The 24,228-nt window shown below is 42.8% G+C and overlaps 1 protein-coding gene across 2 annotated transcripts in view; it reads left to right on the top strand.

The window, feature by feature from the left end:
• zc3h3 (zinc finger CCCH-type containing 3) overlaps positions 1-24,228 on the top strand; it is a 69,115-nt gene that overhangs the window by 43,942 nt on the left and 945 nt on the right. For both annotated transcript variants that reach the window (XM_034880503.1, XM_034880502.1), the window contains 7 exons: positions 1,279-1,442; positions 4,964-5,042; positions 5,455-5,610; positions 7,193-7,262; positions 10,119-10,250; positions 17,685-17,848; positions 18,739-18,896. In XM_034880503.1, coding sequence (XP_034736394.1) covers positions 1,279-1,442; positions 4,964-5,042; positions 5,455-5,610; positions 7,193-7,262; positions 10,119-10,250; positions 17,685-17,848; positions 18,739-18,896 — 923 coding nt within the window. The remainder of the gene's footprint in view (positions 1-1,278; positions 1,443-4,963; positions 5,043-5,454; positions 5,611-7,192; positions 7,263-10,118; positions 10,251-17,684; positions 17,849-18,738; positions 18,897-24,228) is intronic.

Here is a 24,228-nt window from a genome sequence, read left to right as displayed (position 1 = left end):
AACGTAGCTGATGGCTGATATTCGCTCTATTTTTTTACTTATTTGCAGCAGAGCAGCGGCTCTCCGCCGGCGGCAGACTGTTAAGCGGCCGTGTCAGTTGTTTCGTGCGCGCTGTGCATTCGGGGTAACCCTCTCTTTTCTCTGTAATGGGAGGCATGAACTCTCGCTCTAAACCCATTTCCAGCCCATCTGAAATACGGCAGCAAATTACCTCCAGCGGCACACTGCACAGCAGCCCCAATCCGCCCCAAATAGAAGTGACAGGACAGCGCAATTTATCGCCATAACCCCTGCACCGCCCCACCACCACCCAGCAGCCTCATACACACTGCAGGATCGCACACATGGCCGCCCCACACACACACACACACACACACACACACACACACACACACACACACACACACACACACGTCTACTGAGTGACTCCTGAACATGTGTGTGTGTGTAGAGGCCCTGTCCCTGTGATTGTATGTACTGTACATACTGTAGCAGGGGTGTGTGTGTGTGTGTGTGTGTGTGTGTGTGTGTGTGTGTGTGTGTGTGTGTGTGGTCTCTTCTCTCCAGCGTAGGGGCCAACCTCGCTGCTCTGGCCCCCTGCCCTGCCTATTATCTCATTGATTTCCTCCTCTCCTCTTTTCAATTCTCTCCATTTCCACACCGCCGTCCTTTCCATTAGAGGAGCAATTTAACAGAGTGCTGTGACATGGGAGGGAGAGAGAGAGAGAGAGAGAGGGAGGAGGGAGACTAGACGATGGGAAACAAAGTGAATAGGGGAGATATAGTGAAAGAGCTTGAAGGAAGACAGGCAAAAGAGGGGTGGAACTGAGGGAGGGATGAGCAGATAATATTATCCCTCCTCACAGAATGGCACAACATGTTTCACACATTTTCTAAACTGAGTCAATAATATAATAATTAGGCAGCTCGAACTCATAATCACTATTATTTTGATCAATACTGAAATCACAATTATTTAACACGAATACTCATAAATAAGAGTTAACTTGAAAAATGTAACGTTCAAAATAAACGTTTTTCTCGATTACGCTGTTTTTGTTATCCTTAAAAGCCAGAATGGTGATCATGATTAAAACGTGATTAATTGCACAGCCCAATTTCTAATCATTCAAAGCTGTAATAGAACACAATTTTTCTTTTAAGTGAATATATAACTTTTAAGTATATTTTAATATGAGTTCCAAAGCTATTATCTTATCCCTTATTTCATGTGTTTATCTCCATCTGTTTTTCATCTTCTGTCCCTCTCCCTCTCAGGAGTTTCCTTCAGAGCCGGCTGCGAGCTCCTCACGACAGACACCCGTCAGCCAATCAGCACTGGAGAGGCAGCAGCATGTGCTGGATTCGTGGTTCCCTGTTCCAGGTGTCAGCCAATAAGCTGTCCCGCACCGTGGCGTCCAACATGTCCATCAACCGAACAGGTACTCCGACCGTCACTGTAATGGTCTTTGAAAAATCCAACTCTCCAGAGTTTTTGGTGTGCAGACCCACAGTCGACTTGTGGCACTACGTCTAGTTCATTCTCCATCAAAGACAACAATTAAAAGACTGGAAATTTTAAAGTTCAATACTCATCAAGAGAAACGGGGGCTCATCGGTTGTTTGCGTTGGTTTCCTCCCACCATGAAGACATGCATGCCAGGTAACTCCTGCCAATGCCTTTTACTTATAAACTTAAAGGAGAATTCAGGTCGATTCCAACATGTAGCTCTGTTTAGAAATTTGGAGTGCTGTCAATGGAGCGAAAAACGAACCAATCGGTGCTGCCTACACTGTGTTATCCTCGTGCTAGAGTTAGCACTCAACAGGCTTAAACAGGGCAAGTTTTAAATGTGTTTTTAGCCTCTTAACATGTTCACAGTGTCATTAAAAGTGTCTACCCATGTGAAGTGATTCAGACTGCTGTAGATGTGAAAGAAATGCATGAACGTCGTACTAATTCAGTGGTGTTTAGATTCTGTGTTGAGACGGCAGTTAGAGAGCTTAGGGACTGTCTGCAAACTAAATATGTAGGATGTCAATATAATGATTAAATGAGGATAGTGTCTTCAAACTTACCTCAATTGTAACTTGTCTCCTGCTAGTTGCACTACAGCACTTACATGTACAAAATAAACATATGCCTATTTTTTTTTTTATATATATTTCGATCTCTTTTCGGTGTTGTAGTTTGTAGACGGTCCCTAAGCACTCCTCGCAGTATCAACACAGGTAGCTAAACACAGCTGAATTAACACAACTCTCATTTCATTTCTTTCACATCCACAGCAGTCAGAATCACCGTGTTCACTCGGAAGGAATCACTTTACATGGGGAGGCACTTTTAATGACATTTTGAACATTTTAAGAAGCTAAAAACACGTTTAAAACTTGCCCTGTTTAAGCCTGTTGTGTGCTAACTCTGCAGGAGAATAACACAATGTAGGCAGCACCGGTTGGTTTAGTTTTTCTTGCTATTGACAGCACTCCACATTTACAAACACTAGACCTACATGTTGGAATCAACCTGAATTCTCCTCTAACAAAATACAAAACTTTTAAATGTTGAGAAGCTGTACAAGAACGTTGCCTGGAAACAGAACTAGTCTCAAATAAAATGTAAATGTTAATCTAAATCAGGAGCTGTCTTACCAAATAATAAGCAAATAAGAGTATGAACCGTACCCTTTTTTTAATGCTGGCATTTGATAGTCAGTGCGAGGAACACAATTCAGTCTGTACCAAAAAATTGAGGTTCAATGCCCATCCGTATTGTGGACTGTGAGTGCAGGGCAGTAAGTCTGTGTGCACCCCAGAGGTGATAAAGGACTGTTTATTCATGTTTGTGGCTGCAGCTCTACCCACATGCTCTCTAATAGACTTTCAGGAGCTAGCTGGATTTGCCATCTGAAATAATAAAGTTGTCATCTGTCAGAGCAGAGAGGGGGAGGGTCCGGAGAACCGGACGGTGCAGATTAAAGCCCGGATCTGCCTCTAGCTCCTTCCCACTTCTCTCATACACATTCTGTAGCAACTGCACCTGCAGGTGAAATGTAAGCCCTCCAATCTGTTAGACTCGTGACCGGCATCCCAACAAACACGTCCGTGCTCCCTGCAGAAACACACCTCCGGTGTCTTCCAAGTAGGACTCGTGATTTTTACATCTTCCCCTCTCCGAGCTTCACCTTTGTTCTTGATGTGGAGCCACCAGCCTGTAATTTTGTACTGCTTAAATCGCGCCAGAGAGAAGCACGTGATGAGAGCCAGCTGCCAAAAACTGTTCCAAAATTAGACGTCTGAATAAGATCAACTGTCATCTGTAACGTCAACCTGCTCGTCTCCTTGTCCTCTTCTCAACTCCTCTCATGGCCTCCAACAACCCTTCACGTGCACACACACACACACACGCACGCACGCACACACACACACACACACACACACACACACACACACACACACCTACCTTTCCTTCCCCTGTTTGTGCAGAGCACTTGGTACATAGTGTTTGGACGTCACGTTTGACTTTGGCACCAATGTGTCAAACCACCACAGTATAAATAACCAGGCACATGTCAGGTTGTTATTGAATCTGGCCGCACAAACACACACTCAGACAGCTTCACCTCTGTCGTGTCTAATTAATTAAATAGTATTTTATATAATTATATTAATTTTTATTTTTATTTTAGAAAAGACTAAAACTGACCTTTACGCTCCTTTTAAATGTGTATCCATGTCTTCATCATCATGCCAAACTAATTGCTTGTAATTTCGCGGTCACATTTCACAACACAAGTCCGTTAAGAGGAGTTAATGCACTGTAGGAGTTGCTTACATTGCTCCTGGATATTGTGTCATATTGGTAATATTGGTAAAGGAAAAGTGTTAAAACATGCACAGCTGCAGATTAGTTCAACTTAAAGCTACAATATGTAACATTTCTGCATTAAAATGTCTAAGAACGAACATACCGATGGTATGTTATACAAATTTTTTTAGGTTGTGTCCCAAATCCCAAATGTTTCCACCAAAGTGCAAACCAAGAGAAATCTCTGTTATTTTATTGCTGACTCTGGACGAATTCTTTAGTCACCTATCAGTGGCGTCATGTAACCTTTGGCTCCTCTGGTTCGTCTAACCTCTGTCAAAACACGGGAACCCAGATGATACGTTTGAGAGTAATTGTAAATCATCAATGTCACTGAAAAAAATACACGTAACCATAATATTATAATATAGATTTTTTTCTGCCAAAAGGCATCAACACCGTAATACAGCAGAGACCTTTTTTATTGATACATGTGCTGGTTGACAAGTAGCTAACGCAAATGCTAATGCTTGGTGGGTAACATTATAAGGTTACCTCATTCATCACGCTCATAAAGTTAATAATAATAATTTTGACCACAGATAACAGCACTGGGCTCACCCACAAATAAGTTAACCAGGGACGTTAACGTTAGCTGTATAGATAGATGACTGATGTAATGCTAATTTAGCCAGCTAGCACTACCCCGGTGCAGAGAGACTTGAGTCGGGATGACAGCTGACAACCGCCCGGGACATATAGTTACCGTTAGCCCCCAGTTAGCTAGCCGCGAGCCACTATCATTACACAACAGTCTGAACCTGGCCAGCCCTTAACTCCAGTGCCAGGTGCTAACGACGCTAACGACGCTAACGGCATTTTAATGAAGCATCAGGAAACAGACCATGTCAAACCCAGGCATCCGAGTCAGAACAGCGTCCATCTATAACGTTAGCTACTTCTCCGTTAGCAACACTAGTCAACACTACAATATCGTTGTGGTATCGATCAAGGTATTTGGTCAAAAATATCATGATATATATACACACTTCAGCAGTTTTGTTGATTTACTGTGGAGATTATTGTAAGGGAATACAGAACACAGTTTTAGGTTTAATTCTAATAGCTCCCATTACCCCTTTTCTCCACATTTAGGAAGGTCTTTGAGCAGCGTCCAGGTCTCATCCACGAGTCCTGCTTTCACCCGACCCTTCAGCCCTCGTCATTTAGCCAGGTAAGCTTTTCACACCACCATCCTGTCTCATCTGTGCTCAGCAGAAGCACTTGAGACCAAGTAGTGGGGGCATTTCTGCATACATATACAACTTTTAAAAAAAGTCATATGGGGGGCATCCTGCTGGCTCTCTTCATACAACAACATCATATCCAGCCAAGACTTTTATATCTGATCCTCTCTCCCTCTCCCAACATGAACTGCCTTTCATCACTGTCAACCGAGGGCTGTAATGCCTGAAGTAATCTTTTAAGAGTAAAATTAGCATATGGTGGATACCTTTACCCGCTGCTCCTCACAGGGATGAAAGTTGAAACTTTTATCCTGACACAATTTGTCCTCTTGGGTTACCACTGGATGCTTGTTATTGATTTGTGGATACCTGTGGTTTGTCTGTGTTTTCTAAAACAAGCCGCGCAGTCCAGCGGAGCCTCGCCATAATCAGACATGCTCATCAGAAGAAGCAGCAGAAGCAGTACTGCATGTACTACAATCGCTTCGGCAAGTGTAACCGTGGCAACAGCTGTCCCTACATCCACGACCCAGACAAGGTTGCCGTCTGCACCAGGTAACGGTCAGGCAACAAACAAGAACATGTGATTTGATTTTGTAATATGTGAAGGTCCTCAGTGCAGACGGACAGTCCTCCGTTGCCACTATACCAATAGAGCTGTGAAGTGTCATTTTGGGCGTCACGTGTTGGGCAATATAACGATTTCGTGATTTGAGACTATATATTGTCTTACAATATTGTCTTACAATATATAGTCAACTAGTTTGGATATTGTAATATGGCATAGGTGTTGTTTTTTTCTGGTTTCATTCATTCAATCATTATGTCTACATTAGTTTTAGTAACTTCACAAAACTCTCATTGTGTTAATATTTTGTAAAACCTAGGATGAGGAGGAGGAGGGAGGGGCAAGCTAGTCCTGTTTTGTTTGAAAATACTTTGAAAGTCAACAAGAAGTAACGTCCCCCAACATTGCTTTAAATGGGGCTTTAAAGGGAGGTTACTATGGCTCCAAAGAGTGTTTTGGTACTAAACATCCAGCCCTTAGACTTGTGATTTTTGTGCAAAGATACTAGATTACACTAGAAAAAAAACTTGATTAGGCTTGGAAAAAAACATATTCCTTGGTTCAAATCAGTTCACTTTGAGATTATGAATCCATTTTGGTAAGATCACCACCTATTACACCGTGTTTTGTTCCCAATTGCAACAACAAAGTGTCTGAATTGGGTACGGCTCTGTTTAGTGCCTCTGGTGGCCTCATGGGTATTGTAGTGTTTAGAGCCATCCCCAACACTAAACTGAGGTTTGCCATCTTGGTTTTTTTGCCTCGGGATATGATTTTGACCAGATTGGGGAGCTGAGTAGGAGGAAGTGTCCAAGCCAGTGTTTGCGGTTGCCGTTTTTTTGTTGAAAATCTGAAGACTTTCCCTTAGGTTACCATCTAACGCTGCCGGTAGATAACTAGCTCGGTTGGCAGAACTCTGACCAGAATGAAAGACATTTTGGGGAAACCACATGTTCCAATAATACACACCAGTAAAACACACACACTGTGAGAAGGTCAAAGGTTAAGATGAAAACATGTTCAAAACAAGTTCACGGATGTTTTAATGTACACAGTGCCATAACTAGCATTGCAAAGCCTCTGTCCTGATTGACAGGTCCTGTAGCACCCCCTGCTTTATCATCTATATTTATCATCTAAAATATTAATTTACAAAATTAATACTAGATTGTATGGAAGAAGACTTAAAAGTGGCGATTGAGACCATAAGCTTGTTAGGAAAATGTTTACCGAGGTAATACATAGACTTCAATAAAAGAGACTTTTTTTTTTGCAACGAGCAGAGTCGTCCCCTGCTGGAAACTAGATAGGATGCAGGTTTAAGGCACTTCCACATTGGCTTTACATTTCAGCTCTGGGAAATGTTTCCATTGTTTTTCCAGTCTATGATTATACATGTGACACCTCTGTGTTGAGGTGCATTGAGGATGTCATTAAAACAAAAACAAAAACAAAAACAGCAAGTTAAAACACACATAAAACATTTCCAGAACCAGCAGCTCTTCCCACTTTGCATCTGTATTAGCTTCTGCGTTGTCAGCCTTTTTTAACCCCGTTGTTTATGTCCAGGTTTCTGCGAGGAACGTGCAAGCAGGCAGACGGGACCTGCCCATTCTCCCATAAGTTGGCTAAAGAGAAGGTGAGGTGCTCCCAGTCACAACATAGTCTTCCTCAACATAGTGTTGTATAGTTTTTCATTGCAGGGTTCCATGGCCAGGGCCGGTTCTGTGTATGAGAACAACTATTAGGGACAGTTGTTGTGGATCCTGTTTGTGTTCTTGGCACGGCTCCTTTTTCCATGATACAGGAAGGCGTGAGGCAGACTTTCCCTGACGCGGGGTTCAGTGTGAGGCTCCCGGCTGCAGTTGGCCTCATCAACAAGGCGCAGTGACCCCCCCACTGACGGACTCTCAACCCCCCACCCACAGTCACTTCATGTTGCGTTATTACACATCCTGGTACATTATGCCTGAACTTGCACATATTAGTATACTTTGAACATTTGCACATCCAGATTAATATTTGCACACCCTGCACAAAAGCTTACAGCCTTAAAACAGTTATATTGTACATATTTTTTACATTGTCTTTTACGTTGTTTTTTTGTCTATATTCTATATTTATGTTCTTAACTGTTGCGGTACTTTGCTTTAATGTTTATTCCGTATTTAATTTGATGTATGCACCTAAGAGGCAAATTCCATGCCAGTGAAAACTTACTTTGGCACTCAATCTGATTGTGTTTGTCATGGGCAGACGAGCAGCCTGGAGGTTAGAGCTGGTGACTAAGGCTCACCTGTTCAATCTACAGAGCAGCAGATGTATTGCTTTCCCCTCGCTCGGCATGTCACAGAGTGTAGCTGTGTGCGCACTGCTGGAAAAAACAAAAAGCTAATCAAATGTGTGAGTAAAGAACGGGTGTCAAGCTGGTTTGAAAATACACCAACATAAAACACGATCTTGAATATCTCAACAACTAATCATATTGATAATTTGTGTGAGCGTGCATGCGTGTGCCAGCACTCTTGCTAGTCTAGGTGAAAGTGTAGCCACTTAGAAAGGGAAAGCATTTGATTTTCTTCTCTCTTTTCCCTTTAGACAAACAACCCTAGAACAAGTGCTCTGCCTCACCCTCTACACACACACACACACACACACATACATATGTACACATACACACACAATGCCCTGCACCTGTTTTGGTTGTCACAGTGCTGCCTGTATGTGCTGAGAGCCCAGCTGTCTGTTTGTAATGCCACCTCTCCAACAGCCTCCCCTCACCCCAAAACCTTTGGCCCATCCCTCCACAGGATACTCCCGCTCTTATTACACGTGGAGCCCTTAAACAGAACTGTATGGGGGTCTTGGGATAGAAGTGGGGTTGTTTTTAGGGGGGGTGGAGTGGGGTGCACCCATCAGGCCTCTGAACCTAATCCGGGCACTAGTGTGGATAGGTGAGCCCGAATCTTGATTCCTTCACCCCACCGTCCTGCCCCCACACTACCACAAATACCTCGAAACCAGACACCCCCGAGCCCTAGCATCACCCCCACCTCATTCCCCCTCCCTCCACCCCTGGCCCAGGCTGTGCACACATCCAGAGCACATAAACACATCACGAGAGCTGGACGAGCTGCAGCCTGGATAAATATTTCTGTGGCAGTTAATTGGGTAGAACTGATCCCGTCCCAACAAGGAGTCCCCCCACTCACACTCTGCCTCCCCCCATCTTTCTTCACAGAACTCCCTCTGAGGTATATTTAGACCGGCATCCACAAGACTCGCCCCCACACACCAAACAGTAGATCTCTCTGAACACACACACACACACACACACACACACACACACACACCGCATACATGCTGTCCCAACACACATTCACTTTCACTCTGCTGCTGTCAACTGCAATTAAGGTCATTTAACTGCTCAGTGTGACGGATTGCTTGGCACACGGGACATGTCTGATGTCTAGAACCGTCTGTTAACAATCTTTAATCTCATGTAATCGCTCTGTTGTTTTCTTTCTTTACATTCGTTTCTTTTTGATTGGACGGCTCATGGGAAGGCGATCTTAATAGAGAACAGAAACAAAATGGAAAATACAATTTGTAAAACCACAGAAACACTGTGTTTATCTGGTGTATTGGTGTCATCTCCTCCATGACAACACACACATTTTGGCCATTTCTTTTTATTGCCCAATATTAGGAGGCTGGGGTTGTAACCAGGAGACTTTCTTTTTTTTTCTGTCAGTTGCAAATCCCAATTTATTCTCTGATATGTTGTCAGGAAGAATGCCAAGGAACAAAAGTGCTCGATTCAAATTTATACCCAAAATCAATTCAATCTCTTTTTGGACATTTAGCCAATAATCACAAAGTTTTGGGCAGCTTTAACCCTTCTAACACAAACCAGAGTAATCGTTATATTTTGACATAAAAAAGGGAATTATATATTCAAATCCCCCCATGTAGGGCTCTGTATGTTCTGATTAACCCTTGTGTTGTCCTCCCGGCTCAAAAACAGACAAAAAAATTATATTTTCGTCCCTTTTCCAGACTTGTTTTTAGTTTTCAATAACACCACCTTACTACCACTAGTTTTACACTACTTTTTGGAATTCACGGTCAATAACCCTCATTTATTCTATATATTTTTGTATAATATTTGATTTAAAAAAGCAGAATTATTTTTACTTATAGTTAAGATCAAAAGGAACATACAGATGAGTTTTGTCAGGAATGGAAGTGATCAATTGTATTTGCAAACAGCGTTGTAAGGAATCTATCCATTGTTTGTGGTAATTTGGTTAAAAAGAAACCCATATTTCAGATATAGACATTTTTTAAGGGGTCAAATTTGACCCGAGGACAACAGGAAGGTTAAATGGTTATTTTTTTAATTTATCAAATGTTTTCACCATGTCTTTGTCAAGTCCTAGGAACCGTGTCTCATGTTCAGATGGTTTCCATATTTGTGTCTGACTCTCTCTAGATGCCGGTATGTTCCTACTTCCTGAAGGGAATCTGTAACAACAGCGACTGTCCCTACAGTCACGTCTACGTGTCCCGCAACGCTGAAGTGTGTGAGGACTTTGTCAAAGGCTACTGTCCTGAGGGAGAGAAGGTACCACACAAACACACCACAGACATTCAATCTGAGGCGGGCTCATTGTGACCATACTGTAAGAGCACCCTTTTATCCAGCCAAAGCAAAGACCATGAACACAAGAATAGAGCCGCAAAGGTTAATTGATTAATCAATTAGTTGTCAATTACTTATATCTTCTATCTATCCCCGCGGCTGCATAAGTATGTGTGTTGATGAAGGACATTTTGCAAGCAACGCATCATCAAGGTGGTGTTGTAGATGTTGATGAAAGCTTTTTACCCTCGCAGTCAACCATATGCAGTGCACCCGTCCATATGATGCACACTGCACACAGAATTTGGGTGATATGAATGTAAGATGATTGAAGAACTGACACTGATCTGTGTTTTTGGTATTTATTTTTAAAGAAATGGCAGCGCAGATTCCAAAAACAAATCCAGTGTGGCAGTGTTTACATTTCTATGATGTAAATTGAGGAAGCAAAAGCAGTATCGGCTCCAAATATTGGCTCAAGAAAATCAGCAGTTATCGGCTAAGGCTGATGGGGGGGGTCGGGAACGGTATCGGCACTAACAAAAAAAATCCATATCAGTCGTTCCCTAGTGGAAAGTGACCACGCCATTGACCAAACAAAACCTGGTCTAAAGTCAATAACACAGCATTTGATTGTTATTTTAACAGCACATTAGTGAAATGTGCCTAGGGTTGTTACACACACTATGCTTGTTACACACACAGGGACACGCAGCAGCGCACAAACGTGCAAAAGATTATAGATATTACAAGGGAATAGGAGATTGGTTGATTGCATGTTACACCCAAAACACTCCCATGGTCAATGAAGACACAAAGTACAACCCATTTGAACCATGGGCCCGGACCCTTTATTAAGCCGTTCAGCAAAAGTGGATTCACACACGCCGTAAACGCACCTGCACCAGGCGCTTCACGCCGTGCGCTTAGATCGTTAATATAGGGCCCAATTTCTTTGAGTTGTGGACAAAACAATACTTTGAAGACATCATATTGGGCTTTTGGGAAACACTGCTCTACGCACTGTTTTACAAACTTAACAACTAGAAAATAATCTACAGAAAAAATCAAGAATGGAAATCATCTGTAGTTTCAGCCCTACACATGAATAGTATTTGAATAGATAATAGATAATAAGAAAAGCAGAGATGTGTCTTTTGGTTTGCACGTGAAAAATAACTGCTCTTAGAAATGGTACATTAAAACAGATTATCACATCCAGACAGGACAAAATATGATGACATAACATTATATTAATGATCTCTGGATGTCACGTCTGCAGCTGTAGGTCTTCTAAAATACAAATTGACAAGGAATGACAAAGCACAAAATAAAGTCAGCTTTCACTTTTAATTGTCTCTGCTTGCTCGCTGTCTTTTCCCCGCCTGTGGTCAACAGTTGGCGCACAGGCTGAGCTACTGCCACTGAGTTACGTTACAGTTACACTATTCTATGCATCTTGAAGAAAACCAAGGCTATACTACACTGAACTACATTTCCCTGTTGCCCACGCACACACCCTCAAAAAAACACCTGGCAGAGTTCTGCACTTTTCTAATTCAGCAATGTGTTGACGTCATTACTTGACTGTAAAGTTCTTCTGTCTAAGCCGTGTGGTTCATTTTAACATTTAATTATATTGTCCAACATGTATACAGTTCCACTGAAGTGAAACTGAGCCCCCCCCACACACACACACACACAAACACACACACACACACACAGTGGCACACAGGCAGCAACAGCTGCAAGGGGTGGCAGTCCATAATGGCATAACTGTAGTGTATGAGTGACACATTGCAGGCCTGATGGGTAACAGAGAGCCACCTACACATTACTGAGGACACCCAAGTCCCCCCAGCACACACACACAGACACACACACACACACACTGTCCCCGCATCCACCTCAAGCGCACCCTCCCTTGCTCCCCCTTCCGTTGTTTTTACCTCCATTTGTCTCCTCCTTTCTGAGCTTGTTTTTGAGCGTGGAGTGTGAAACAGATGCTATTTCACACTGTCAGACCTCATTTAAATAGTGTATGGGGAAATGAGGATATAGAAAACAAAAGGGATATTAATATTTATTCTATTAGTTGAAGTGCTTTGGTCTGTGATTTTCCTTGTGTGTGTGTGTCCGTGTGTGTGTCCGTGTGTGTGGCGCTGTGCTGTGAGGCTCTGGTGGCTCTATGATGGATAGCAGGCAGTAATTATAGATGGGGAAACTGCTGAGGATGGCACTATGGGCCAGGCAGGCAGACACTCCAGCAGCTCAGGGGTTAAGTCTGCTCCTCGCCTCCATCCTCCTCCTGCCTCCTCCTGGCTTTTGTCTCACACTCATCCTCCACCTCACAGGATCCATCTCTGCCTTCTTAATGGTCCCTCTCATTTCTTTACTCCACACCACACGTTTTTACTTATTTCCCCCTTTTTTTTTTTTGCATTACCTCAAATGTAACTCCTGTATCAGGTCCATTTTTATAACTTGTTCCTGACACAATAAGCCGACAATCAGCCATCAGAGCGGTTGTGGCCAACTGTCATCCGTAGTGTGTGCGGGTTTGGCTATAGTCATGTGTTATTGGCTCGTACCCATGGCTACTGATTCAGCATGCTGAAACAGTGTCAGTGTGGGAATTAGAGAGCTTTCTGATCGGCTACAGCATTTAGCCAAATTAATCTGTGGTTTTACCCTTTTTAAAGCAGTTTCTCTTTATTTTTAAACTTTACAGTGCCATTAACATTTTTAGGAGATTTAGGGCTATAATCTCTCTGTTGTGGAAATGCACACGGCCATGCACATAACTACTGAGATTTACTCCCGCCATGCAGTTACATACATAGTGGTAGCTCCATTCTCTTTTACATGTCCGCTTTAAACAGAAGACAGGTCAACAGACTATAACAGATAAAGGTTTCGTCCTGTACTCTAAAACCTGCACTTGTCCCCGGCTACAGTAAGTTGTCCCCTGCTACAGTAACTTGTCCCCTGCTACATTAACTTGTCCTCGGCTTCAGTAACTTGTCCCCGGCTACAGTAAGTTGTCCCGGGCTACAGTAAGTTGTCCCCGGCTACAGTAAGTTGACCCCAGCTACAGTAAGTTGTCCCCGGCTACAGTCACTTGTCTTGGGCTTCAGTCACTTGTCTTGCGCTACAGTAACTTGTCCCTGGCTACAGTAACTTGTCCCCGGCTACAATCACTTGTCTTGGGTTACAGTTAGTTGTCCTCGGCTTCAGTAACTTGTCCCCGGTTACAGTAACTTGTCCCCGGCTACAGTAACTTGTCCCCTGCTACATTAACTTGTGCTCGGCTTCAGTAACTTGTCCCCGGCTACAGTAACTTGTCCCCTGCTACAGTAACTTGTCCCCTGCTACAGTAACTTGTCCCCGGCTACAGTAACTTGTCCCCTGCTACAGTAACTTGTCCCCTGCTACAGTAACTTGTCCCCAGTTACAGTAACTTGTCCCCGGTTACAGTAACTTGTCCCCTGCTACAGTAACATGTCCCCGGTTACAGTAACTTGTCCCCGGTTACAGTAACTTGTCCTCGGCTTCAGTAACTTGTCCTCGGCTTCAGTAACTTGTCCCCGGCTACAGTTAGTTGTCCCTGGCTAAGTTGTCCCGGGCTACAGTAAGTAGACTAATCTTTCATGTCTTTATGAAGCATGCATGGTTGCCCCCGCCTACGTTTTAAAGACGTCATCAAGTGGGACCTTAAGGGACCTACTCTCCATCAACCTGGACAACTGGGAGACACTTGCAAGTGACAGATCCAAATGGCACACAGCAATTAACAACGGCCTCAGGGACTCTCAGGAGGCCTACATATCTGTCTTGGAAGAGGGACGCAGCAGTTAGTCGCGTGCAACATGACCGGCCACAGTAGTGCTATGAAGCATGCAGTAACCATTTTACACTTATGGGTACAAAGTGTTCAAACTGAAATATTTGCTTGCACAAACTTGATGGTGCGTTCCTCCATGACTTCGCTTTGCATTGCTGCAAAAGCTGCTGGGTGATGTTACCCATTTTCAAAGGATCTATTTTGTGTCCCACCCCCACTGCTTCCACACCGTGCTCTCATCTCCACTAAATGAGAAGAGGAGGCTGCAATGTTTTTTGATGCAGTGCTGATGTCAGTCCGAGCACGACCAAAGATAGTAGTAACAGTGTGAACTTTCATTTTTGTAACTTTAACCCCTCTGTGTTAACACTCCAGCAACCCGAGCTCATTTAGAGTTCTGTTCTACTCACTGTAAGTTGCTCTAGACGTGAGTGTCGGCTTTATGCCCAAGATGTAAATGCATGGGATGTCCAACTCCTACCCTCCCTCCCTCTCTCTCTCTCTTTCTCTTTTGCGTCTTTTGCTCATTCTGTTAGTCTCTTGGTAAATGTGCTGACTCCTCCTGGTTTTGGCCCAGCAGAGAGCTCTCTAATAGGCCCCAGAGACATCCCAGCTTTCCTTAAATCAAGTGGAAAATTGGTAACTTGGTGTGGGATAAAGATGTTCTGTCCACTTTAGCTTTTTCCTCCCATTTCCCAGCACATGCACTCTCTCTCTCTCTCTCTCTCCCCTCTCTCTCTCTCTTTATGAAAATGAGGATGTATGGAGCTTCAGGGATCAGACTGAGCTTTTACAGTCAATTTCTCATACACTTTCTGTTTCTCACACTGAAAGTGCTTCGGCTTTGTTAAGTCCTGTTGTCCCGTCACGCCACTTTTCTCCTGAAGTCAAAGTTTTGATTTGTCAACATTTTGGGTTAGTGCATAGCAGAAGGTTTGGAGGTAGTCTTGACTAAAGTGATATGTGAAAGAATACATATGATGAGCATGTTATTGCTATACGGTATATTGCAATGTGTTTCCGTTTGCAAAGTTACATGGAATATTGTTTAGTTGTTACATGTTACAATGGACTACATGGCCTCACTGTTATGGTTAAGATGGGTAATAGGGTTATCATAATAATTAAGCTCAGTACTGAGGTTGTTATTGCAATCCACGACTACACATTGATTTTTAAAAGGGTGCAATCAAATGAACAGAAAAACACGTTTTCAACATCAAATCAATTATTAAATCCACGCAAAAATGAAAGTGAATTTTATCATTTTAATATTAAGAAGAACACATTCGCTTGCAATCTGAATAAAGGATGTGTCTTCCCACAGATCAAAACAGTAACATTTGCAGGTCTGCAGCCATGACTGTGATCAAAAAAGGGCCTAAACATGTCTGATTGGTCAGCCAGCGTGCCTGTTGATAAGAAATGTTCAGTGCAATGCAGGCGTAACGGGTCTATATCACAGAAAGAGAAGTTTTATAAATCATTTATAAGCCATTTGTAAGTCATTTATAACCCCCCCCCCCCCCCCCATAGGAAATCAAAAAGCTAGTGTCACTTTTTTTGAAGAATTTATGGGGAAATATTAAGTACTTTTTGCTTTTGGCTGTTCGTTGAGGTGAAAAAACACTTTGTGCTATATAAAAGTTTTTTGGATCAAAAGAATTTGGATCATTTATTCATAATTTAAGTCGTTCATCAAGCAAAAAAAAACAAAACATTCTCTGTTCCAGTTTCTCCGATGTGGTTATAAATAATTTTGTTGAGTTTTGTCTGAAGATATCGTCAGCTCTGAGAAATTATGACGGACATTTTTCACTAGCCGACCTATGATTAAAACACTAATGGGAGATAAATCACGTGGACATGTCCACAACACCATCCAAACAAATGATGAATATTAGTCTATATTTTGTCCCTATGTGGACCTGGACCTGGGTTCAGCAGTGATGTCAGACCCCTAATATAAGACGATGAACGTTACTGGACACCTGCAGCAGATCCGATATGTGGAGCAAAATGTTGTGTCAAAACCGCAGCCCTATAAGATGATCCGAGGAAACATTTGGCAGCGAGCTGACCCTGGGCTGCCCTGGCACCCAGGGGTGCAGGAACATGGGTGTGAGGGCGATGAGAGGGGCTCTGATGGCAGAGAGTCAGGGCTGCTGGGCTCCAGGGAGAGCAGACCCATAGTCCTTAATGTTCCTGGTAATCGATTTCAATATCCCTGCACGCACACACACACACACACACAGACACACACACATCCCCTGATATACACTCTGTCTTTTTTCCTTACCCGTCCACACACACTCACACACACACACACACACACACACACACACACACACACACTCTCCTCACAGCCTGCACCCCAGAGTGAATATAATTAGCTTTTCTGACAGGTGGGAGGGATCGGATCTCGTGGAGGATGAAGCGACCAATTTACACTGTCATACACACTCTGTTGCAAACATGCATGTGAAAGCTCGCTCTCATATACACAATGCTTGCCAGAATGACGCTAACTCTGACCCACACTTGCTGTTAAAGGAGAGGGTGATGAAAGAGAGTCTCTTGAAAGTATAAAAGACTCCTAAATTACAAAAGAGTAGAAGGAATAACGGGACTAAATATCAAGTACGTAATCTGGATATGTCCTTCTTCGCTCATTTGAAATGCTGCCACACAAGTCCTTAACTTTGTGTGGTGAGCTCATTAGAGCACTACTCAAGACAAACAGAAAGGTTTCATCTCTTTGAGGGAATACAAGAAAGAGCATTGTCTAATCTAGAGTGTCCCATTAGGTTTAAAGTGCCCATATTCTGCTCATTTTCAGGTTCATAATTGTATTTTGAGGTTGTACCAGAAGGTTGTTTTCAAAAAACACCATGTTGTTGTTGTACAGCACATTGCTGCAGATCCTCTTTTCACTCTGTGTGTTTAGGTATCTGCTTTAGCTCCAGAGTGAGACATCTCACTTGTTTTAGCTACAGTGTGACACATCTCACTTCTATACTATCTGTGTTGGCAGTCGCACATGCGCAGTAGCTCGGTAAGATCCCATCAGCTAGATAACTCTTTCTCCAACTTTGGTCAGTCCAAGGCAGGATTAGCTGGGAGACTTCTTCTAAACAAGGGGCACCTGTGGACTTCCTGCAGAACAGGGACAGGAAGTAGAACAGGGACAGGAAGTAGTTCTTTTGGAGATTATGGTGAACTAGTATGTGTTGTAGCAGTGTTTTGCCATTGAGAACGAGCTAGCATGCTACGGTTAGACACCTCGTCTCGGCTAGTGACGTAGAAAGCCGTGCAGATTTTGTCCAGACAGAGGACATTCAGAATTATTTTCATAATATGGGCGCTATAAACAATTTTGAATGTGTTTGTCATTTTGGAGAAAGCCATGATCACGAGGGAACACTGTTTTGTTCTGTAGCGTGATCCTTGACCTGTAAATATGGCCTCAGAGCACTCAGCCGCCATAAACCCAGCCTGGGTAGCTCCATGAAGAGCAGTAAGTGACCTCCAGCCGTACAGTCTTCATATATTCCCATGTCTCTGACCACCAGTGTAAGAAGAAACACACTCTGGTGTGTCCAGACTTCTCTAAGACGGCATCCTGCCCTCGAGGAGCCCGCTGCAAGCTGCAGCACCGCCAACGGGCCAAACGGAGCGCCAGCAGCGCCGCCACCGCCTCAGCCAAGAGAGCCCGAACCAAGGAGCCCCCTAAGAGGTCAGGGACGCAGACTGCACCCGGCTCACTCCCAGTCAATCATCATTAAATTACAGGGTTCAACAGTAAGAGTTGCCAAATGTCCCGGGATGAGATAAACGCCACGTCGGCAAGTAGGCCCTGACGATTCAAGGAAAAATATGAACTTCGATTTTTTTTTTTAGCTTAGAATTGATATCACGATTCTCTGCCATGATTTTGTTCTCACGGAGTGTAATGTTTATTGCACACATGAACCGTGAAAAAACAAAACAAATTGGCAGCACCAAACATAGATTAATTTTTGGCACCTTCAGCACATGGCGCCTCACCACAAGCCTGGGGACATAGAGGCTTCAATGGAGGGACGGAGAGCATTAAAACCTATTTTATACGGAGGAAAGTGGTAGCGTTTGTGATGCAGTCGCTTAATGAAATTAAATGAGAATAAAAGTCATTAAAAAAAGAAAGTAAATCAAAATTATTTGCAGGGTGAACAAAGTGAATCTTGATTGCAGTTACTTGTGCAGGCCTATCGGCGAGTACCTACAGCATAACCCCCCCGACGATAACGTTATTTAACGTTATTGTTCTCTTGCCCACGTTGGAGAATGCTTAAATGATTTAAATGTGCCGTTGACCAATCAAGAATTGAGTTAGTGCTTGGCGTTTGTAGCAATTTTTATGCTTTTGGTGGCACTTTTGGCATTTTTTAAGCACATTTTTTTAAGCTTTTTTTTTGACGGGGGGGGGTGCATTTTATAGCGGCCATTAAAAAAAGTGACTTTTGGCAAGAATAATTTGAACATTTGAAAAACATCTTTAGGTTGAACCCTGATATATATTCATTATACTTTATAGTTCATCAATGTCTTTAAGCGTCCTGTCTAATTAGTTTTACTCTCCTCTAGGCCCCGCCTGTCTGTCGTCATGCCGCAGGGCTCTCAGGCAGCTCCAGGGACGCCCACCCGAGGTCCTCTAGCGCTGCCGTCCTTCATCTCCCTCTCCAGCTCCCCCGAGGAGGCTGACGCTCCGGACACGCTGCCAGCCGAGACCTCGCAGGTTAAAGGTACGAAAACGCACGACCCGACAAACCTAGATCACCCCAGAGTCCCGTGGTACACAACACCGAACTGTGGTCACGTGGCGAAGGTTTTTAACAACAAATACAGTATGAAGTCCGTTCTGCTGAAAACATCTGGAGGAAAAAGAAGTCGCGGTACAACCTTTACTTACCGTATGGACCACGGATGTGCACTTATTTTCTGTGGTATTAGGGATTATGACATTAGGAATGCATTTCATTCCACTTGTAAATAAGCAGTTTACCTAATCTGGTAAATTTGATGATCTGACAGCTGCCAGTTAGGCATTTTGGGACTCCACATCTTTACAGATTTAGATTTGGCAACTAAAATATTTTAATTGATTTTGTTTTTTTATGTCACTGTGATATCAACTGGCCCAATATATACATTGCAACAGGCTGCAACATATCGCAAAATACTCTTATTTGTGTTAGGTGAAAGAAAACATCAGTAGAAAACTGCACTTTAAAATTCAATTTTTTTTGTGTGTTTAACTTTGAACTAAATGTTCAATTTGTAATAGTAAAGTAAAAATAATGTTGGAAATGATTTCCTTTCATTTGTCAAACACAACGTTTGTTGCATCTTAGCAGATAACTAAAAGCCCCAGAAAGTCATATATTTATTGAGATATTCAACAACGTTATCGCATTGTTTCCTTCTATCGTGTAAGTCCTAGGATGAATTATGGGGGGGGAAAGTGGGAAAATGACATCTAGGTTGTCAACAAATGAAATGTTCCATAAGAGGACTAACTGCTTTACTTAGTGTAGATGTGCTGACTCTCTGGCATATTGTCCAGAGATGTTTTGCGGAAGGATCATGTTTGTCATGAATGCCACAAGATCATTCCTGGGGGTTTCATGAGAATGGGGAGCGGTGGTTGGCCTGAGCCGCAGACAGATAATGATGATCAGAGCCGGGCTGTGGAGCGCGATGATGCTCAGGGGAGGAGTAATGCTCCGAGGACAGAGGTAATAATATTTAGCTTTTAGGCTGGACGGAGGCACAGCTGAGCTCTCTGTTGACAGACTTGACAGATAGGGGATTAGAAGAGAGAGGCTGCACCCCCCTCCCCAACCTCCTCCCACCAGGCTCGACCATCCACCTGCTCCACACACACACACACACACACACACACGCATGCATTCATCCATGCATACATACTGTCTGTCTGGCTGGCACTGCCGAGCAACATTTAATCCCTTTCACCTGTGCTCAACCTGTTTCTAACACGCACCATGTCACCCAGCGGATGTTCTTACTCTTTCTTTGACAGAATTATATATCTTTTTTTTGGGGCAGTTTTCCCTTCATTAGATAGTGACAGTAGATAGAAAGGAAAGGTGGGAGAAAGATGGGGGGTGACACTCAGCAAAGGGCCGCAGGCCGGACCGGAACCCGGGCTGTTGCAAAGGACTCGGCCTACATGGGGCGCGCGCTCTCACGCTCTCGCAATCATATACTTTTAATTCTTTAATTTTATCATCTGGAACTCAACTGACTGTCAATCAAACGCTGATAAACAGACAAAATAAATCAGTTTTTAATACTGCGGAGATTTGGTCCAGCGCTCGGGGAGTTTTGATGCAAATAGATGCTTTTTATATTGGTTACAAAGATGGCAGAGGTGCTTTTGACTTTGATGGACAAATTTAACGTTAGGATATTTCTCGTCGAGTTTAAAAGTTGTTCAGCGGTATCAGGACGCGATTGCAGAAACACTTCGGTACTTCTCCGGACCAATTTACAGTATTTTGAATCTATTGATTTTGGTACATTCTCTGTAGCTAGCTTCTCTGTCCTCTCTGCATGTTACATGTACACACACACACACACACACACACACACACACACACACACACACACACACACACACACACACACACACACACACACACACACACACAGACGTGTGGTGCATACAGAGAAAGTTTGCTACCTCTGCAGATGAGACACGGCAATGTTGGTAAAGCGGACACAAGTTTGGTTACACTTCTCAATACGTTCAAACGGACAGCGTTTGCTTCCATTTAATATAATAGATCACCGTGAAGTTAATGTACCGATCCGAGACAGACAGGTCTTCTCTGTTGCCCTGGTGACCGACTGACAGGCTGAATGTTGGAGAGCAAGGCAACTTTATTTCTTTGGCACCTTTTAGCAACAAGGCAATTTTAAACACTAAAGATCAAGTAAAAACGATCATTAAATTAAACAGGCTAAAAAATGATAAGATGCAAATACAATAAAAATAGTTATAGTGGAGTGTAAGAAATGAGTAATTGTTTGATTGAAAAGGTATAAGGAACAGGTTTGGGAGTAGAGAGTCGGCCACCAGAGTTTTTAGGTCTAAAGGTTAGTTAGACAGGAGAGAAGCCTTTTGAGTTTGTGGCAAAACCTTTCACATATAAATCACACATTCAAATCTCGCCATGTTGTGTCTCGTCTCGTGAGTCGTAGCGACTCTAGAGTCGTAGTGAGAGAAGCAAAGGGTCTCCTCTGTGCTTTCTGACCACGGTGGGAAGTCTGCAGCAGGAGAAGTTAACCCTCTGCTTGATTGCATGTTTACGGAGAAAGAGAACCTGTGTAGTTACATTTTTCGAGAGGTGCGTGTAAAGCTATGGCGCGGGGTCCAGCCTAGACGCAGAGGGGTCTGCGGGGGTACACCGTTGATTCTACGTACAACCAAAAAATGGACTTAAGTCATTTTCAGTTACGACACCATTTTTGCTTGAATATAAAATAGATTCTCAGAGAACTTCTGCTGTAAACTGTACAAGCAAGATGCAACCCTCAAATATGTATTAAATTCACCAAGTTATTGTTGACAGTAGGACCTGACCCCCAAGAAGAAGGATTTTTTTACTTAACAGGACCAACGTGACTACCTACAGCACAACATGTGCGACTGTACTGTAGACTACAGCCAGTGAGTAGAGGGACCATATTGAAGAATATTATTGTAAAACAAATACAACTGTATCATGGAAACCTTTGAAAAAAAAGATCCATTTTGGGATTTAATTCATCGATATACTGTAAGATCAGATGTTGTTCCAGTCAGGCAGTCTATGTTTTTTCAAAAGTAGATCCACTTATTTTGGAAAATAGGTATGTTTTAAGTTCTTATATTTCATTATTAGTATATTGTATGTATGTATATTGTATCCTAGTATTTCATTTATATTTATATTATGTGCTGTGTGATGGATTTTGCTGCTGTAATTTCCCTTTTTTGGGGATCAATAAATATCTCTATCTGTCTGTCTGTCTGTCTGTCTGTCTGTCTGTCTGTCTGTCTGTCTATCTATATATATGTCTGGCTGTCTGTCCGTCCGTCTGTCTTAACTTAACATATCCATTATTTCCCAAACCAAATCAGCTTTTAAATAAATGACAAAGACAGTGTAAAATCTATTTTTTAAATACAAGTCTATTCGAGATGTTTCCAGTGGCTTTCTTACATTTTTTAGGTAATCCTCTTCCTATTTTATGGTTTATATTTAGTCTCCTCTGCTCGGAGACCTGCGTGACCTTTGACCTGACCTGAGATATCTTGACTTTTGACCTTCTCCACTCTCTCTCACACACACACACACAAACACACACGGGCACACACACTTACACAGCCCACATTTATGATAACATTATTCCAGTTAGAGATGGTTCGGTACCATTTTTTGCTTCCCAATACAGATCCTGATACCTGAACTTGTGTATCGGTTGATACAGAGTACCGATCCGATACCAGTGTGTCATATATTTTATATGTTTTACCAACTGTATTCTACTATCCCTGTATGTATATATGGATGTATGTGATATGATTTCTATCTTTGTTGTTGGTCTGGCTCAGGTTAAACTCTTTGTGAAACATCAACAAACACAAACAACGAACGCCACAGAACTTTCTTTTCATCCAGTTTTGACAGTCCATTAAAACGGAAACACAACGGAAATACACTGCTTTAACACAGATGTATTTATGGCTTTATTACGTGGTATCGGATCGGTGTATAACCTCCAGTACTTACCGATACCAGTGTTTTAGCCAGTATCAGAGGAGGTACCGATATTGGAACATCTCTAATTACAGTGGATGTTTTCATTTGTGTCCTCATAAGCAGTATTTCACTTCATATGTAAGAAGCAGTAAAGAGCCGATAGGGCGACAGAGTCGAACCCTGCCAGAGGTGAAGAAGTACCAAAATGTGACATCATAACTTGGCCTAAAAATACACGCCAACGTTCTTAAAGGCTCCATGGCATGAAAATGTCACTTCATGAGGTTTGTTAACATTAACACGAGTCACCCCAGCCAGCCTATGGCCCCCCAGTGGCTACAAATGGTAATAGGTGTAAACCGAGCCCTGGGTATCCTGCTCCGTCTTTAAGAAAATAAAAGCTCAGATGGGCCAATCGAGAATCTTGGCCCTTATGTGGTCATAAGGGGCAAGGTTACCTCCCATTTCTCTGCTTTTCCTGCCCAGAGAATGTGGCCCACCCATGAGAGAGAGAGACATCATGGCTTTCAAACAAGCAAAGTGGCAGCTGGGCAAGGCCACACCCCCAGCCTCCACCTTTCTACCCCCACTTTCTCCTCCTCAAAAAACAGACTCAGAAATGGCACATACTAAGGAAAGCTCAGTGTGGGACTGGCTCTAGTGGCTGGAATTCTGCACCAAGGCTGAATTTTGGAAAAAATACTTCAGATACAGTATTAGGGACCACTAAGGTCTATATAAAAGACTTCAGATACAGTATTAGGGACCACTAAGGTCTATATAAAAGAGACTTCAGATACAGTATTAGGGACCACTAAGGTCTATATAAAAGAGACTTCAGATACAGTATTATTTAATTGCACTTTGTTACTAGGGATGCACCTATCCACATTTTTCTGTCCCGATATCGATGCCTGGGCTCTGTGTATCTGTCGATACCCGATACCTCTCCGATACCGTTGAATTAATAATAAACTGTAGACCTTCCACCTTCCTTCCACCATGTGGACGAGACTAAAGGCACCAGACCTTCCTAACTAAACATCACTTTCCTAACTAAAACAAGATACATACATACACACATACACACACACATACACACATACATACATACACACATACACACATACACACACACATACACACACACATACACACACACATACACACACACATACACACACACATACACACATACATACATACACACACACACATACACACATACATACACACATACAGTGGGTACGGAAAGTATTCAGACCCCTTTAAATTTTTCACTCTTTGTTTCATTGCAGCCATTTTC

This window comes from Etheostoma cragini, chromosome 9 (genome assembly GCF_013103735.1).
Source record: "Etheostoma cragini isolate CJK2018 chromosome 9, CSU_Ecrag_1.0, whole genome shotgun sequence".
NCBI lineage: Eukaryota > Metazoa > Chordata > Actinopteri > Perciformes > Percidae > Etheostoma > Etheostoma cragini.
This window is presented reverse-complemented; position numbering and strand designations above follow the sequence as displayed.